This window comes from Vidua macroura, chromosome 6 (assembly GCF_024509145.1).
Source record: "Vidua macroura isolate BioBank_ID:100142 chromosome 6, ASM2450914v1, whole genome shotgun sequence".
In the NCBI taxonomy this organism is placed as follows: domain Eukaryota; kingdom Metazoa; phylum Chordata; class Aves; order Passeriformes; family Viduidae; genus Vidua; species Vidua macroura.
This window is the reverse complement of record NC_071576.1, coordinates 50,316,620-50,335,725: the sequence shown is the minus strand read 5'-3', so window position 1 is coordinate 50,335,725 and position 19,106 is coordinate 50,316,620. Positions and strand designations below refer to the sequence as shown.

The following is a 19,106-nucleotide window of genomic DNA, read 5'->3' as shown; positions in this document are numbered from 1 at the left end:
CTTTTCACTCCTCCCAATGAAAATAAAATTTACAAACTTTGAAAATCAATTCTTATAGTACAGAACAGACTGCTTTTGAAAACAAAAATAGTGGATGTGTGAATAAATGGAAATTAAATAAAGGAGAACTATTTTTTTTCTTCTTCCTATTGGAATTTTGTTAAAACACGCATGAGGCAATGAGTTTTTAAAATTTAAAGTTTCCAATGAAAATAATCCTTAATTTTTTCACCACTCACCTCGGTTCACACTAATTCAATGGATTATATAAAGTGGCCTGACCTAACCCCCAGTGCTTAGACTGAGTAATTCACAGAAAATCTCATGCCAGGAGCACACACTGGCACGCTCAACCATATTAAAATCATAGCCTCAAGTTTTTAGACTTCCTTCTCAGGAAATCCAAAGCCAATGCTTTCTGAAAAATCCTCATTTTTCCACTACCCTTCCCTAGTGTTGAATCCAGCTCCTCTCTGGAGGTCTAGATATAGACATATATACACTTTTAATGTGTATCTCTATCTCCATACAGTACCTAACCCACATTAGCTCATCCTGTCACTTTCAGAATAACAAACCCATTAATCATCGTAACAGTAGATGGATTTCCTCAAAGATAGAACTGAGTACATTTCCTTCTGAGGCACAGAGGGAAGTGCACACAGAAGTGCCTGCCAGGTGAAGGGAATGGCCACAAGAAATGGAGAAGGACAACAAGGCCAGGTTGGATGGAGCTCTGGTTCAGTGGAAGGTGTCCCTGCCCCTGGCAGGAGGCTGGAATTAGATCATCTTTAAGATCCCTTCCAACATAAACGTATGATTCTAACCTGGGCAAACTGAGAAAGAAGCATTACACTCAGAGCTTCAGACCTACTTCAGTTACTCTGAAGCAGGACAGAAATGCCTATGAGCAAAAATGTCTTCTATTCAAGGCTTAAAGGAACTACAAAGTGATTCCCACAGCCCTGGAGGTCTCCTGGAAAAGAAAAATTAATAGCAGAGTGTAACAAGGAAAGGCAGAAGAACGTAAGTTATTTTCTGTTTCTGAAGTTTACAGAAGCACTGTATTTTCTGTAAAAATTATACAAAGATTAATTGAAAGATAAATTCATTCATAGAATTCAACAGATAACTCACAGAGTAAAATACATTTACAAATATCTCTGCAAAATGATACTCTGCCAACAGCTTTCAGAAGAGTACAGGTGCTTACTAGTCTAATTATCATGAATAGTTTTACTTGTTTGCCATCTCCCATGGCATTTAACACAGCACAAGGTACCCCCTGAAACCTTTCCACTTGCTGTGTTCTCTCCTTCCCACCAGATGGCTCAATCGCATTTCAAACTGACATTTCCTCCGTTACTTGAGCTGAGCAAAGACCTCAGTGGTGGGCCCAGGACCACCAAGTCACTCTAAAAGCTGACAGAAATATGTTTTCTGTTCAAGCCCAAATAAACCTTCTCTATCATCATTTGCCAGTCAACATGAAAAGCAGTAACGTAGCTTTGGGGAACGAATTTGTCCTTCATTCCTGCTTCTCATTTTTAAATACTCATTATGTTGTCTTCTCGTCTTTTTTTTTTCCCAATTTACAGAACTTTCTCTAACTTAATCATTCTGCCCTTTATAAAGCCTGAGATATAAATTTAAAAGAGCAGAGCCAACTTTTCAATTTCTTCTTTCTGCTAAAACACAGTATGAACACAAACCTTACAAAGGTGCCAGGTCATAAATTTTCAGTGCCCAAAAGACTCCTTTTAGTTCCAGCTAAGTTTCAAAAGAAAAGATGAGAATTCACTGCCTAAATCTTAGAAAGGTTAATGTTTTGGGACAGAGAATAGGAGGCAAAAGATTGTGAGTGTTACCTCTCTGCTGATATCTAAATCATAGTCTTGAGGCTCCAGGTCTGTCTCTGTCACTGCAACTGGCTGAACTTTTAACCATTCATTTTCATCCTTGTCTTCTCCACAAATTGCCCTCTCAAGTAACTGCAAATCAAATTCTTGCTCTCGTTTCCACTGGTAATAGATACAAAACAATTAACAGCATTCAACCAAACTGTCAAACTCACCACACAGCAACGTACATTACTACTTCAGCAAAAGCTACACTGCTGAAAGAATCAGCGGGGAAAACCCCTGAAGCGACAACAGAAAGAAAACTGCATTTCATGGTACATAAGAGTGGGAGTTTTGATCTCTAGCTGTGCTGTGAGGAATTCAGAGTATTCTTTAATTTTATGTGTTCAACAGTATTAGAGTCTAAGAAATTTATTAATCCAAATTTTACATTTGCTAATTAACATGGAACCAGATACACAAGGAACAACACCTTTGGAATCACAGGTGTCGCTACTAGTGAGCTTACAGGCTGGCAGAGTAGTCCTTGGCATTGTAAAGAGTCAGTGCTGTGTGGCTCTGGATGGCTACACAGAAAGGCTATTTACAGTGCAAGTTGAGAATCACAACTTGAAAATTTTATGTATCTTTTTAGAATAATACCTACTGTTAAAGTTGATAATATATTGTGTATTAGTGTTAACTTGTCTTGAATTTAAAAAAAAAATTGACTTTTAAGCTCTTCAGACTTTATTAAAAGCAGAGTCTAGCTACGTGCAGAAGTCTTCCACACAGTCTTTAAAATGTAAATATTTAGCAATATAAATCAGAACTATTACATATTTATTGATATTTAAATGGAGCATATTTAAACTAAGCTGCATAATATAGAATACCCAAAGTCACTGCACAATAGTCCCTACACAACTACACACAATACAGTTACATATAAACTCACAATTAAGGACACTACCAATACCTTTTCATTCAAAAAGTAAAGTTCAGTTGTAGCATCATTCCATCCAGTAGATCTGAACAACTTTACCATACATGAGATTAAAAGCAGGGACAAAAACAACAACAAAATTATCTCCTCAAGGTTTTGAGGGAATCAACAGGAGAACGGGCCACTTTTATGTTTCTTAAAAATATCTCCAGTATTTCTGGTACAAATCTTTGGCTTGTTTTGGATGAAGTTTGAACTCCACATGAAGTCCTTAGACTTCATTAGGTCCCTTGCATTAATAAATCTAATTGAAACCTATTCATGCACAAGCTCTCAGTATTCACTCAGAAGAGAACTATCTTCCATGTATATTAAAAAGTTAAGTAGGTAAGAGGCAATTGTATCTCAAAAATTAATACATTTCAGAATTCAACAGAGAAAAGAAGATTTTCTCATATGAGTACTCCAAACTCATCCTTCTACTCAAATTCAAACCAGGCCTGATTGAGATAGTATATTTTAAATACACATTATCATTTTCAAGTTGTTGTTATGTAATAGGTAAGAAAAACATCAAACCATTCTTATGAAGCAGTACTTTTATTGGCTTTGATGTTGCAACTTTTACATTAAAAAGACATTGTATATAACAAATGACTTCATGTACTGTGATCAATACTTAAAATGTCATCCTACACTTGGGAGCTGACCAATTAAAAATTAGAATTACACATACAATGTATGTTTAAAGCAAATGTTACACACTGAGCAGCACTTCAATTATACATTTAACTGTTTGCCATTGTGGCTGCTAAATAATTGTAATGCTGTAAGTAATTGTGCTATCAAACATGCTTTTGCATATCAAAGCCCCATAGGTACAAGAGATGACCTCTACAGAACACTACTAGGGCTGAAAAACTCTATTTTAATTCTTTACATCAAGAAAAAGACCAAGATGGCACCCAAATTTATAAATAAATAGTTTGCCACAAATGTTAATAACAAGTGTTATGAAAGCACTTCAATTCAACTTGTGTATATAATGTGAGTCAGAAAACATAAGAAGCTCAGATTTATTTCTTCCAATTAAAGTATGAAAGAAACAGTGTAACAACTATACTACTACAATTCCCAAACATTATGCACTGTTTTTAAAAAAAATGTGTGATTGCAAAACAGAAGACAAAACAGATGAATATCTCCAAGCAGTGCAGTTGTATTTACTGGGAAAGTAAATACAAATAACTGGCTGCAAATTAGTGCTACAGAACAGTGGGAATGAAAAGCTGATTATAAAGATTTTTCAATGCCAGCAATTGACACACATGTACTAAATGCAATTAAGCCTGGTAAAAATTGAGTAGTCCAGTTAGAAATTTTAAAGTAGCTACAAAATTCTGCAAATTAAAAACAAGCAAACAAACAAAAAAAAGGCATTAGGTATGATGAGTGACAAATTTAAAAGCAAGAGATCTTGTGCAATGAATTAGGTAAAACAAGGTAATCATTCTAAAGCTCTAGTGGACCAAATAAAAAATTAAATTAAAAGACCACAGCATAAGTGCAATTACAGTACAATCCTGGTTTAGCACCAAGTGAGCAACTGGGTAACTTCACCAATCAGAATTGCTTTGGTTAGTATCCAAAATGTATCATTATAAACTTCTCATCTGCACAGCATTTACTTTCAGAAAGCAACAAAAATACTTTTCTTTAGCAGCCTAAGTTTGAGTCTTATTAGTATATTCTACATTTTGAGATTTAAAGAAGAATTTGTATCAATTAGAACACAGTAGCTCTCACATAAATTCCTAATCAGCATGATTAGATTTTAAAACTGATTATCCATTTACCATCTTTTTAAAAAAGAACAAACACACACCACCTTGGTCTGATATTACCACCGACTATCTTGCAGGCTAATTTCTGAATTAAAAGGAAAAACACCCATGGTGAGAAACAACATTCTAAAAGGCCCATTCCATTACGAAGCAGTTTTAAAACTGTACAAGCTTCTGTCACTTTCTAAATACAATTCCAAGGGGAAAAAAAAAAAATCATGGCTCTGAAATCACCCCAATATACTGGCATCTCCACTCATCACTAACCTCTGACCAACTTACCTGCTGAACCTGCTTCATTTAACTACGAGTAAAAAATATCATCTGTTCCTCACTCTCTCCGAACTCATTTGATACCACAGAACACTAATTTAATTGGACTAGAAGCATCACACACACTCAAGTGAAAGTGCTTGCCAGGGGGGGCAGGGGGGATGGGAATCCAAAGATATTTTTAGTTTAGTCCTTTTAAGGCATATCTAACATACTGAGCCGACATCTGCGGACACGGGCCTGATGAAAGAGCGAGATGAAACAGGCTGCCTTTCTCCTTGACTAAGAGTCCTCTTGCGTTCCCGCACTAATGCCTTCTGATGTCTCTTCATTCTTTCTAGCTGCTCCTCTGCACTCATCTTGCCTCTTTGGTGGTCTCCAGAGTATAAACGTTCCAAGGCACTCTTTGGTCTCTCCTGGAGAAGTCACAAGGCACAAAAAACACATGTTGTAATTAATACTTTATAAGAAGTATACAAAAAAAAATGAACTCCTTCTCCTATCTCATTACTAAATTTTATTCTATTAACTTTGCATTTCTTTGTATATACTCTCTCAACTCTGTGTTTCCTATTAGTAGTGCTGATTTTTAGTTCTAAACCTTGTTTTATAAATATATTTGAAATGCAGTAAGTTGTTTGTCTGTTTTCCAGTTCATTTAAGAACATGAAGAATTGCACACTTCAGTAGATCACAGCTCTTGCTCCTCTCCCAGGCTACTGCAATCCCACTTCCTGCTACACAAAGTATACTCTGGGCTTAACTATTTCAAGCAGTTCAGACATTTCCCTTCAGTAGTTTATTTAAAACTTACCTTGGACCTATCCATTCGAAGTGTTGCAAACGATGAAATGGTAGATGACTGGTGCAATCTGGAAGTTGATCCAGACAAACCTTTATAAGGAAAAAGAGAATGCCTTAAAATCATATGGCAGACAAAATAAGACAAGTATCAGTTTGTTTTTTTTAATTTTATTATACTGTTTCCGTGGCATTCTGGTTGAATGCACAGTTGTGCACACATTTTGCAATTCAGATGATCATAAGAGGCATGAAATTTCATATCAGCCAAACACAATGCACTTCATGTTGCTACTGATCAAAAGTCAGAAAAACCTATAATATTTAGAAGCTTATAAAAAACAAGGGATAGGTTGAACTCAGCTGTACAAGAGTAGACAGACTGTAAAAATAATCACATCTATTAAGAAAATAAAACCTTAACATTCACACTTAGAAATGAAGAAATAAGAAGCAAATGGCTAAGAAATCATTTGCTTTTGGCCCAAATATCATCGCTATCCTCATCTCCAAAACAGTTACAGGACAATAGCACAGTGGGGATGGAGTGTCAAGTCAGATATAATGTTTGGAGCACTATATTCATATACTTTATCAGTTATATTTTAATGGCAATATAGGTGTTTTCAAAATACTTGGACTTCGCAAAAGATAGCACAGAAATTATGAGGAAAAATAACTTTGAATATAAGAGACATTCTAAAAGACAATTCCATGTTTTGCTATGGGTTTTTTTTAAGCCTTCCACATTAAGTTGCTTTGCCAAAGGCTGATTGTCTGTAACAGCACCATTAAAATGCACAATTTCTAAACTTCCACTGAACAGTTAATTTTAAAACAGTGATCTGGTGATAAAGATCATCTCCAGGAAACCCTACAAGAGAAATGCTCCTAAACAGACAGTACTGTTAGGGATCAATTCCATAAATTCCTGGCTTACCACGGGTAGGTAATGTCTGGTATCCACTGTCAGGGCTTATTAAAGCACTGGAAGGGTTGTTGAGATCACCCCCTATCATTGCCAGTTCTGGTTCACTCATGTATGAACGCAGTTCCACCTATACAGAAAAACACTCATCAGCTCAAGTGAAATCACAGACAGCAAGTTTTAATAATCCTAAAACAAATCCTAAAGCTTTGTTTCTGGATTGTTACATATCTCTCTGTAATTATTATTATATGGCATGGATCATTGTTATTACATCATTGTTCTCTCTCTGCCATTCTATATACTGCTTACTTTATTAAAGGAACATGTATTTCACAGACAGCAATAACTTAATTTATTCAAGGTTCCCATATCTTTGAAGTGCAGGGTACAGGAGTGTGAGTGCTCACCCTGTAATCTCCATTCACATACTGGCCAAGCTCTCTGTCTCTCTTTCTCTCATCTGACTGACGCTTCAGGCCCCGCACCGAGGTGTGTCTGATGACAGTGGCTTCCCTTGGGAGGGGTGGGACAGCTGGTGGCTGATCCTCAGGACTGTACAGCTGAGGGAGAGGAGGTCTGGGTGGTGCTTCATCTTCCTGGGAACAGGAAAACACAGGGATTTGGGAAAGAGCATGGAAACAGTAAAGCATAAACTGCAAAATCAAGGTCAGTGCACTATAGGAATTATTTGTGACTGCTTCAGCGTGCTCTCCTCTGCCCACACCAGAAGCTTGAGGCTTTAAAGCCCAAGCAAGACCCAAGAAATCAACCACAAAGCATTCCAAGGAAGGCTCTGAATATGAATACGTTCTAAACCAGTCTATGGCCACTGTAGACTCTCTCACCAAGAGAAGGGAAATGGAAACACTGCTGAATGACTCTCACGAGAGCAGTACTTACAACCTTTGGCTTGAGCTTGACTGGTGACTGAAGAGGTGGCTCGATTTTTTTCAGCTGCTGTGCTTGGTGCTGTGTCCTGGTCTGGAAATAAGGCTGTGGATACAGCCTGACCTCCAGAGGGGATTTCACTGGACTGCGCGGAGGGCTCTGCGGGACAGAAAGTTTGCCCTCCACAGTAGCAAGGGAAGCTGGTAAGGAAGGCACTGAAGACTGAGAAAATGAAGGCACTGTTCTTCTCTCTAGGGAAGAAACAGACAAAAATATTTCTTGATGAGGATCCAGTGAGTCTTTCAGGCCAAACATGAAACTACACGGTTCAGTATCATCCCGTAAAATTCCTGGTGGAGGGCAGTGGGAGCAGAGGAAGAAAAAGCCTGGGAGTTAGATGAAATCAGTCCGTAAGCTGCATCTGGCTTCATGCCACAGATTCCTTCAGTTGCCTGCAGATCTAGACCATCTCAGAACTATTTTATCTCTGTATGCACAAGGTGAGTTTTGCAGTAGGCATTAACAGTCTCTTGCTATCCCAGCACATCAGGTCTTGCCTTTGAAATGTAATAAAGCCACTGCAGTGCAGCCCACACGCACTTTCCTTTCCTCCCTTCCAGAGATGATGCTGCTCTGCTCACCAAACACTTGCCTGAACAGGGAGGGAAAGGCAAGGGCAGCTGGGCTGCATCCAAGGGGAAAAAAAACAATAAACCCAGAGAAAAAACACAGAGAAAAGCTCCTGGACAGGATGCAGAACAGACACTACACTGGTAAGGGCCTGGCACGTGACAGAAACCCCTTCTGCAACTTGAAAAATTTAGCCCATTATTGTTATTGTTGTTCCCTTTTTTTATGGCTTGTTATATTTTAGCACCATTGGTATGTGAAAACAAACAAGAAAAAAAAAAAATCTTTCTGTCACCTCAAGCAAAGAAACACCAAGTTAATGTGTTCAATCAACAGAGATTTCTGACACATCCAATAGCAGAATTAACTGGATTTTCTGCAGCAGAACAAACTTCCAGATTATTTGCACAGACCCAAAGACTCAGCTGCATTGGTATATTTTTTATTTTTTCATCATTTTCTCCTTACCTGGATTCTTTATAGAATCTATTATGGTTTTGTAGTTTGCTTTATTTGCACTCAAGCCAGCTGTAACATCTTCAATTCTCCACAAGTCTTTTTGTATTTGTGTTTTCTCCTGTCATTTGTAGTAAAAGAAAAAAAAATCAATTTTACCTTGGTTTTAACTTATTATGGGCCTTTCCTTCTTTTGATACCACCAAGCTACAATTACAGAACTTACATGAAAACTTAGGAGTTTAGAAATTAGTTAAATAATTATTTTAAATTAGAAATTAATAAAGGCAAAACACCAACAAACATATCTTGTCCATAAAATTTATTAGAGCATTTTCTGACTCTTGGAAGACTTCCTATAGAAGACAGGGGAAAAGACAAGTCTATATTTTTCTACAATATTGTTCAGACTACAAAAATATAGTTTAATGTTCTACATAAAATGAGTTTCCAGAACCTTTTATTTTGAACTTTGTTCTTAAATCATATACCTATCAAACTTCAGATTGCTAAAGCAACCTTAAAAAACATCTCAATACTTTTAGGGGAAATATCCAGTATTAAAAAAGGAAAAAAAAACAAACTCAGAAGTGCTGACAATTTTAGTTTCTGCTTATATTTGAGTTGTTAGGCCTACTGGCCACGATGTATTACAAGTTAAAACAATATATTGCTGCTGCTCCAGGACTTGGCCTCATCTTGCATCCTATTTGCTTTACCAAAGCTTTCCAGGAGGAAAGAAAGAAAGAAAGAAAAGGAAGCTTCGTCTACAGACTGAACTTTTCCTTGAGCTGCATCACAGCCTGGCTCCTGAAGCCACCATTTCAGTCATTCCAATCATCTTAAATAACTGCTGTCATCTAATTCATTAAAGCCTGGTAACACAGATTTCAAAAATTTGCATCAAGAATAAACTTACTAAAACCAATACCATTAAAGAAAGCGAAGGCAGTGAAACACTTAAGAGTTGCTTACAAACTGCTCAAGAACTCCAGAAATTCATTGCTTGCCATGAGCTGCAAAATAGCTACTAATTAATCCTATAAGGCTGAGGGTGGAAAAAAACTTCAGTAAAAGCTGTTACACCTCATAGAGCTAAGAAAGGCATATAAATTGCTTTCCACTTTCTGTCTTAAATCAGGAAATATGTTCAGCCAGGTTACAGATCAGCAAACAGGGTGCCAAGAACACAAACATTTAAATGATGGAGAATGTTATTTGCCTGTGGTAAACTCACTTGATAGATAGGACATATTTTGAAAGATTGTCAGGACACAAACTATAAATCTGCACATTTCATTTCATTTTTCTGAGATTAATCATACTACAAGGAACGAAATGATGGATTTACAATAATCAAGCCTCAGAACTGGTGAAAAGAACACTATGTTGCACTGAAAATCCTGCTTCTGAAACCACTCAGAAAATGTTTGATTAGTAATGTAGAAAAGACAGATCTTTTAATATTATTTCTCCCCATTACTTAAATATTGATATGAAGAGAATATTTTAGATCTAAAATGGACCTGGGCCGAACAATAAGCAGATGAATTAATTTTAAAATTATGAAAGCCAAGATTGCTGTTTAGAGAAGGATATAAATATACTTTAGTAGCAAGCAGAAAAAGGTAACTTAGAGAAATAAAATTTTCACTCCAACTTCCTTCAAAGAGAAATGTAATTTAGACTGACATAAAACCAGAAGAGAAGCACTTTCCAACTAAGAAGTTATCACTGATAAAATAACCCATCTCAGTTAAATTCAGCATGCTCAGATCCTCCCCAACCCTTCAGCAAAAGACACTTGAAGCTACCTTCTAAAAAGCAAGATTTACTCTGACCAAGCTGCTTAAACATTTAGGTTTTAACCTTTTAATTAATGCCACATAGAAACAACATCAGTGGTTTCCTACAGCAACTTGAGCCTGCAAATTTACTGAATTTTTAATAATATTCCACAAAGACTGCATTTCTTTTTAAATACAGAGTGTATTAATTTAGTGCTATTGGAAAATGCTAGATAAACAATCTTGAGTCTACATGCCCTTGGGCAGAGATCAAAAAAATTCTAACTATTATGGGTACTTCAAGTGAGACTTCTTTGAAGGAATATAGTTTTTTAGAATATTCAGTACTTTCTGAAAAAATCAGTTCCCCTTAGAATCTCCAAAATAGGTATTCAGAAACATTTTTTTAAACTTAGCTAAACATATCTGTGCATACTTATATGTATAGATGTATAAAAGTGTACACACATACAACTGATCATGTGCTTATGACTGTGTGTGTATTTATAATTAATCACTTATATGATATGAGATGATAATCAAACTGAATTAACATTTTTTTCTGTGCAAACCACACTCCCTTCCATATGTATTGGTGAATCCCATGCCACACATCCAGTATTTACAGCATGTTTAACACCTAACTGGAAATTTTATCTCAAAGTAGTCTAAATAGATGTATTTAGTTTAAAGGTGTAATTTGCCTTTGTTAAACTAAGTAGTTTCATACAAGGACCATTTTATTCTAATATTCCCTTGGGATTTTTTCTTTAAAATATATTCTACAGCTGAGCTCAATTACATATTCTGACTCCAGAAACTGAATCACTTCCTCACACACCAAAATGAAACATAAATTAAAATGTACTTTGAAGATTAATGCAATCAAAAAACGTTTTACAACTCTTGCTTTGATACTAACATTTATTGATTAATAGTGAAAATAAACAGGCTTCAAATTATATCTGATCAGACACTTAATGCAAACAAGATAAAAAATTTAACTAGTGAGCTCTTTTGGTCCAGGATATTGGAAAAGTAGACTAAGATTTGAGAAAAATGTATACATTAAATGTGTTCCTTGTGTTTAGCTCACACAAAGGAAAAATTATCCAGTATTCCCTGAGAATAAAGTCACCAGCTGAAAGCAGGTATGTAGAAATAATCTGGTATTCCACATACATTTCAGCAAAGAAAATAACTGAGCTTCAAACAAAGCTTCTTTTTAAAATTTGAAACTGAAAAATTGATTTAAAACTGAGATGCCTTGCAATTACTGATGGTTGTTAAACACTTATTCCACTTCGCAAAACAATCTGCAGAAATAAATCTTCCATAAATAGAAGAACATGACAAAGAACAAGTAATGACAATAACAACCAGTGACTGATGCTCTTAAAATTGGAAAAAGAAGCCAACAATATCAGATCAAATAAATGGAAGGCTAAGAAGTCCTGCACAGCCTTATAAATTGAATAGGTTATCACTGTCAAGATGTCAGCATGTAATAAAAACATAATAAAATAATGACAAATTTGCATAAACAACTTATGAGAAACTATAGCACTACTGCACAAGCTGCAAGGCAATGTAGTGGTTTTCTTCACTGCACAGCCATGCTGCCACAGTGCCTGAACTCTGCAAAGCAAATTACATGACAGCTGAATACGCTGCAAAAATGGCAGAGAAAATTTCTCTTATGAAATGGTAACATGAAGTTCAGGCTAAATCATCCTCTAAGTGTTTACAGTGTCTGGAAATTGACTCACCTGGGAAATGGACTCACCTGAGATACCAATGAACTGTTCATCTGCTCCTGTAAGGCTTTTTTCAGTTGGCTCACATCCTTCTCTAATTTCAGATACTCATTCCAAGCTTTTTCCGTCTCCTGTTAACAGAAGGAATACTCTAATACAGTGCTAACTTCAAAACCACTTTCTCCATCCTCTAATTGAGCACCAAAGTGTTTTGAAGTTTGTTCTATTATAAAAACAAGTAAAGAAGCCATTTTAAGTCTGCAATTGTTGCTTAGACTTGATCATACACCTGAAAACCCTTCATAGCTTGCACAATCAAGTCAAGAACCTATAGTTAAAAACCTCTGGCCAGATTCCTGACACAAAACCAAACTGGCATGTAACAGAATCCCTGTACTAGCACTCCTTCCAGTGAGTATTTACACTCACAAGTAAATTCTACTTACACTCACAAGTAAATTTCACATGCTGACTGTGAAAGTCATACATTTTATATAAACACAAACTGACTAGTTACATTTAAATAATACTGTCATTTTAGCGATCAGACCTCCCTATAGGGAAGGTGTTCATGCAATTTTAGTCTTACAAAGAGCTAGTCTCATATTAATGAAGAGGTAGTAATAATAGAGTGAAAACAACATTAAATTACATTTCAATTGTATTAAGTAATAATATGAACGGTAAATTTTTACTGAAATATCAACAGATTTTCCCAATTCCTTTTACCCTGGAAAAACATCCTGGAATCACATTTATATTTTCAAAGGACTAGTGAAAGATTTGCAATTTAAGCCCACACTTAACATATAGAGATATTGAAAAGGTTAGGCGTTTTTGTTTGGTTTGGGGATGTGGGAGCCAGGCATTGAAAAAAAAAAAAGCTGGAGATTGTTTAATTTTTTTGGTCTGGTTTAGTATCTTGTACCTTAACCAAAACTGTTCAGAATAGGTCTTAACTCCCCTGTCCAATGACCAATACAGTTTTAGTTTAACTAGAATTTTAATTCTGGTTTTCTTGAAGCAACCAAAACCACATACCGTTGAAACTTTGGATATTTCAGCCCGAATATGTATAAGGTCCTCTTGCAAAAGTCTCTGCTGGTAAGATATTTTTTCTGCATGCTGTGGTTGGTCTTTGTACTGATCCATCTGCCTATGTAAAACCTCCAAAACAGACTCCAGCTGATCCTAACAAAGAAGACAGCAGTAAGTTTACAACATTTACATGGAAATGTATGCAACTACTTGCAGGAATATGAAAGGTGTTTTCCATGCCCCAAGTCTTCCCTATAAACCAGCAGAGGTTAGGATTGGCCTCCTGTTTTGGAGACTCACACATAAATAAAAACTGCAAGAGCTTTAATTACCTATTGTATGCAAAATTATCTGATATTTTCTATTAAATCTTCCCATTAAGCAGCCAAAACCGTCGAAAACACAAAGCAATGAGAGGGGAATTTTTCTGTTTACCCTCTGTACAAAAGTTTCAGAAGAATTACCTTAAGCAGTACAGAACTATGACAGCCCTACCACAGCTCAGCATGAGCTGTTTGTTTAAGGGCAGGTTCTCCTTCACTGCTGTGGGTGAAAGAGTCATGTGAAGTTTAAAATATTCTAAAAAACATCAAACAGGCCAAATTCATTTATTCAGGAGTAAATACCGTGGAATTAATTTTGCACAGTAGCTCTTTGACAGGATCCACCTGAAGAGCACTTTCATTTTAGGATATATACTTTTTATTATTATTATTATTTTTATAACCACCTCAGTTTACTGACAGCTGTAGTTCACAGGGAGTGAAGCAGATGGGTTTAAAACATTGATTTTCAAAAACATGTTTTCTCAGAATGGGTACTCAATCCTAAAATAAAACCCAATGCTTGTTATCATATACGTACACACTGCAGTGCAATCCATTAATCCAATTTTTTGTTTATCATTTCCTATTTATATTTTATGATTAGATAAAGTTTCTATTTTATTTTACTATGCCCTTTTTAACCTGCTTACTTTATTTTCCTTAAGGGCTCTTATTTTGTCCTCCAAGTCCTGCAGAATTCTGTCCTGCTCACAGAAAACACTCAGTTTCACCTGGAAATGAAATCATAACCATACATAAGGCTAGATTTTAAAAACCAAGCAGAAAAGTATCCCCTTGCAATATTTCACCCAAAGGAGCATAATAATGATCATGTAACTGTACAAAAGAAATAGACAAATCAGTGCAAGAGGTGCTGAAGTGGTGTTTGATACTTACATCAATATCACTTTCTGCCACCTTGACAGGTTTTGCACTTCTTTCTTTCAACGTGTCATGTCCTGTCACCTAAGAGGAACAGATTTTCAAAATGTAAGAAATTAGTTGCAAACCAAAACCTAATGATGCTTCAGCAGTGAAAAGAAAACTTTTGTTAAATATTCACTTTTATTAAGGAAAAAATAATAAAATTTTGGACACAAGTATTTTCAAATCTGGCTTTAGTTTTTGAGAAGTGTTAACAAAAGGAATTACTAGTTATATTAGGTTATTTAGTAACTCTTTCAGCAGCTTGGAATTCTGTACAAAACAGCATAATCCCACCTGTCTCTGGTTACAAAAGTCCTTTTCCTGCAAGATCAGTAGTTTTAACAGTTCTGCTCTAATAGCTTTCTTGAAGCCAAAGGAATCTAATCGTTCATTTAAATGCACAGTTGCAACAATAGCAGGCATTAATGAATGACTGAAAATACAACTTTTGGCGAGTGTTTTGTTCTACAAAGGACAGTATCTTCTCCTCAGTATAGGGTGGATTTTACTAAAGACAGACTGCTATAAAAATGCTATAGTGGAATTAAATGTAACTAATCTATTTTGACATGGCTGTCATGTACCAAATCTCTCATTCCATAAATCACTGGTTTAATATTCCATTTCTGGTGAGATTATCTTCTCACATAACATAGTTTTCGAATCAGCACCAAAACAATACTCAATTGTATTTCCAACCTTCAAAATTAAGGTATGTCTGTGTCTGTAGAAATGTTTGTGATTTCCCCTGCCTACATGGGACCCTCTTTGTGAATAAATGAGGCTAAGAAAAGAGCAATATAATAAAGCTGGTAAATAATACATTTTTTAAAAGCTTTAAAATCTAACAATTTAATATCACCTCTTTAGAACAATTTTAAAGATTCATTAGAGCAAATACTATCTTACCACAGGACCACCTGGTGATTAGTAGCATTCATATACAGCATACTCATATACAGGCAAAAGTTTATGAATAAAAATTCACCTCAATACTGTCTTCAGTAATATAAGAGGAGAGATTTTGATACAAAAGCTGAAGTTGTTGGCTTTTTCAGTGAGGTAAGAGGGGTATATAAAGAGGCAGTTTGCTTTTTTACCAACTAGCAATCTCTACACTTGAAGCTACATATTTTACTTGTTAACCTAAGAGTCACCTACAGGATCATGTTAGCTTTTTAAAAGTAATTACATTTTACCCTAAGTGAGGTAAATATTGTTTTCTCTCCTTCAGTGACAGACTCCATTTAAAGACTTCTCATGTATTTTTGAGTGGTGAAATATTACTTCTGCGCCACCAAAATCAAGAGCAATTATTGCCTCTAGAAGCTTTCAATTTTTTGATTTTTCTCAACAATTACGTGTTATATAGAAGAAAAAACTGTCTTTCAAAAGTATTAATGAACTTATTTAAATGGCAATTCTTATATGTAATTGTAACAATTAATTAAATATAAACATAAAATGTCAGCATATCAGAAGTAGTAATTCCGCATATTTAATTACCTGCAAGCTAAGACAATGCAAAAGCCTTTTTCAAAGCAACAGAATTAACATAAAAACAAGCCTATAAAATTTGGGGATACTTTAAATTACATAATCAGAACTGTAAGGAATTTGTTAACTATCAAGCAGTGAACATAACAACAATAATGAGGATTAAGCATGCTTTCACATTTTCCAAATTTCACACAGGAGTCAGTACTTGACACATTCATTTTCAAAACATGATAAAATGAAACCAAACACTGAGGTCAGCCATCATTTCGCATACAGACTCCAAAAGAGGGAAAAAAAAAAGGGAAATAAAAATAAAATCTTACAGAAAGCACTACTGTGTACAAAAAGACACCTGTAAAAGCCAGAACACTGACTGCTACTTGAAAAAGCGATGGGATAAGCACATTTCAATGCAAGCAATCTTACATGTATACTGGATAGTAACCCTTGTGCTGAGTTCTTTAGCACTTTGTATATCATGTTGATCAGAGGTCCATTATTTTCTATCTGTTTCAAACAAAAGTTTAGTCATAGCTTGTAACAGACGTCAAGATTTAAACCCCCAAACCTCACAACTCAAAACTCGATGAGCAGCAGTGATCACACACTCTCAGGTCACATCTAAGCACTGTGAAGTTAATTGCTCAATCACAGTTCCACATTGAAAAGGTCTATTTCAAAACCTCTAAGAAAGATCTCCAGAAATAATGGATTTAGTGAAAAGAAAAAAGTATAACTCCAATTCCAAAATGTCCTAATTGAAATTGTTTAATCAGGGTGGGTCTAATTCAAAGCCCAGTGTAGTCAAAAGAGATACTTGAACTAATTGGCTTTCTATCAAAGTTTCCAGTATCTTAAATGGAAGACATTACATACATGACTTGGGAATTTGCTGTTACTAAAATCTGTAACATTTGCTTTCTTTCATGCAGTGCGCTCTTCTTTTTTCCTTGCATCACAAATCAAAGCATTGCTACACTTAGTGGAAAAACACAAATGTAACCAATACAAAGACACCTTCTCGAGTTTCATATGGGCTCTTTAATCTCTCTGCAACCTGACCTGAATTTCTGGACCACGACTGAAATAAGGTTATTAAGAAATGCCCATTTTGAAAATTTACATCATTCCTTTGGAAACACATTTGACATTTTGAGTGTCAAGATTTTCAAAAGGGAACCAGCTGGCATTAAGTTTCTTTGTACAGAAGTATCAGGTGCCCCCATACATTTTTCTTTCTGGCTGTTTTTGTTAGGTGCTACAGGCAGTAGGAAGGCACAAGGGAAGCTCTAAGAGATCAAATATCTCCTTGTGTTCCAGACTGCAACAAATTGATCTGGACAGAATCCACCAAAAAGTTAAGAACCGCCCCCCCATTAAGAATTTTACTAAGCATATCATGTTTTCAGAAGCTTCACCTGTGGTCACTTCAACTGTGAAAATTATTGTGTTTTATAATGGAAAAAAGACTGTGATTATTAATAATTTCTCACCTTGTAGTACTTTTTAAATTGTAATTTGTCAAAAAATTCATCTAACAACTTGGGCTGCAGTTACATTTGGCAAAGCCATGAACAAACCAAGGACAAGGTTTAAAACAAATGTGTCCAACCAATTTTAAATCTGTATATTAATTAATCCAACAGTTTACATATTTGATCATTTAGACTACATATACATCACCTATATTATATGCTAAATACATATATGGTTGTATAGTAATATTTTCCATTTATGTATTTGGTTATATATTCAGGAATTCAAACATCAGATAAGATTGAAATACACATGCTCATAGGTGCAATCAGCTCACAGACAACACCCCATGGCATCAGTGAGCTCTGTACATGCAAACCAGTCAGACAACATGGTCAAATTTCCCCTTCACCTTGATTTTCAGGAACCACGTGATTCATATATGGCAAGACATCCTACATCCCACAGAAAGTGGCAAACTACTTTGCTAAGTGAAACAATCCTTTTGCTGGTTTTTTTTCCCTTCAAAACCTGATATTAAGAACTCTAGAATTGCTTTCAAATTGCCAACCATCAAGTGTACCAGGCAGAAGTCATTTAGACAGATGATAGGACACTCAGTATCGTATTTAATTCTTTTTTAAAAAGAAATACCTCCTAACATTACTTGACCAGATTCTCTGTGTGGATGGATGGATGAATGGGTACATTTGAAGTCTTTTAGCTGTAATAACATGAAAACAATGACAGTGCTAATTAATCACATTTTCACAAGAATATATGGCACATTATACGAATAATGGAAAAGTCAGTTTAAGAAGATTTAAAAGGGAAAAGTTGGATTAAAAGAACACGAGTTTATAACTTAGAGGTGTTGACTTCATATTGGTACTAATGCTACAGCAGGGAAACATTTTCCATCTGTTTTTTATCTGATTTCCCTAAACCTACATATCATCCATCTCAGTACCAATAACACAAGTTGTTCTCACAAACTAAAGCAATCACATTTTCTGAGTTTTCACTTTAATTGTATAGCCACTACTAAAAAGACACTCAATATTCTAAGCACAACACAGGCAAAAGACAGTTTCCATCTCAGACTAGAAAGTTACTTTAATATTTTGCAGGTATGAACACGATACAAAAAAGACAACTGGGTTGAAAAAAAGATAAAAAATGAAGTAGACTCATCTAAAATCTTACCTTTAGATCCAAATACTCCAGATCTTTTTTCAACTGGATGTAAGTGTCATCCGCCTTCAGGTAAGTACATAGGGAAAAAACAGTGCAATATATTTGAATGTTTGGAAACATTTCAGAATAGTTGGATTTGCTATACACAAGAAAACAGATGGAAGAGAGAACAAAATAACAGAGTAGGAGCACATAAAAAAAAGCACATCTGCTCCACCAGCATATTGCTATTTAAAGCTAAAAAATGGGCAAAATATTTCTCAAGAGTATTACTGCCTCATTACCCCCCCTCCAAGCATCTAGATTTTTGTTTTCATCTCTAATACAACACAGAACTACCTGAAACAATACATTTTCAAAAGCTACTTTTTCAAGATCAATTTCCACTGACTAGCCCTTCACTGACAAAGTTACAGTGGAGTAACTGGATGTCAGATGTAACTAGAAGACATCATATAATATATCATTATAATACTTTTGATCACAAT

At 35.4% G+C, this 19,106-nt stretch overlaps 1 protein-coding gene across 1 annotated transcript in view; it reads right to left on the bottom strand.

Moving 5' to 3' along the window:
- PLEKHA7 (pleckstrin homology domain containing A7) overlaps positions 1-19,106 on the bottom strand; it is a 145,221-nt gene that overhangs the window by 7,833 nt on the left and 118,282 nt on the right. The window contains exons 13-24 of the mRNA XM_053980581.1: positions 18,628-18,681; positions 14,416-14,484; positions 14,169-14,249; positions 13,196-13,345; positions 12,184-12,285; positions 8,623-8,731; positions 7,537-7,775; positions 7,044-7,232; positions 6,646-6,763; positions 5,719-5,798; positions 5,120-5,320; positions 1,869-2,021 (exon numbers count right to left, since the gene is read on the bottom strand). Of these exons, the coding sequence (XP_053836556.1) occupies positions 1,869-2,021; positions 5,120-5,320; positions 5,719-5,798; positions 6,646-6,763; positions 7,044-7,232; positions 7,537-7,775; positions 8,623-8,731; positions 12,184-12,285; positions 13,196-13,345; positions 14,169-14,249; positions 14,416-14,484; positions 18,628-18,681 (1,545 nt within the window). The remainder of the gene's footprint in view (positions 1-1,868; positions 2,022-5,119; positions 5,321-5,718; positions 5,799-6,645; positions 6,764-7,043; positions 7,233-7,536; positions 7,776-8,622; positions 8,732-12,183; positions 12,286-13,195; positions 13,346-14,168; positions 14,250-14,415; positions 14,485-18,627; positions 18,682-19,106) is intronic.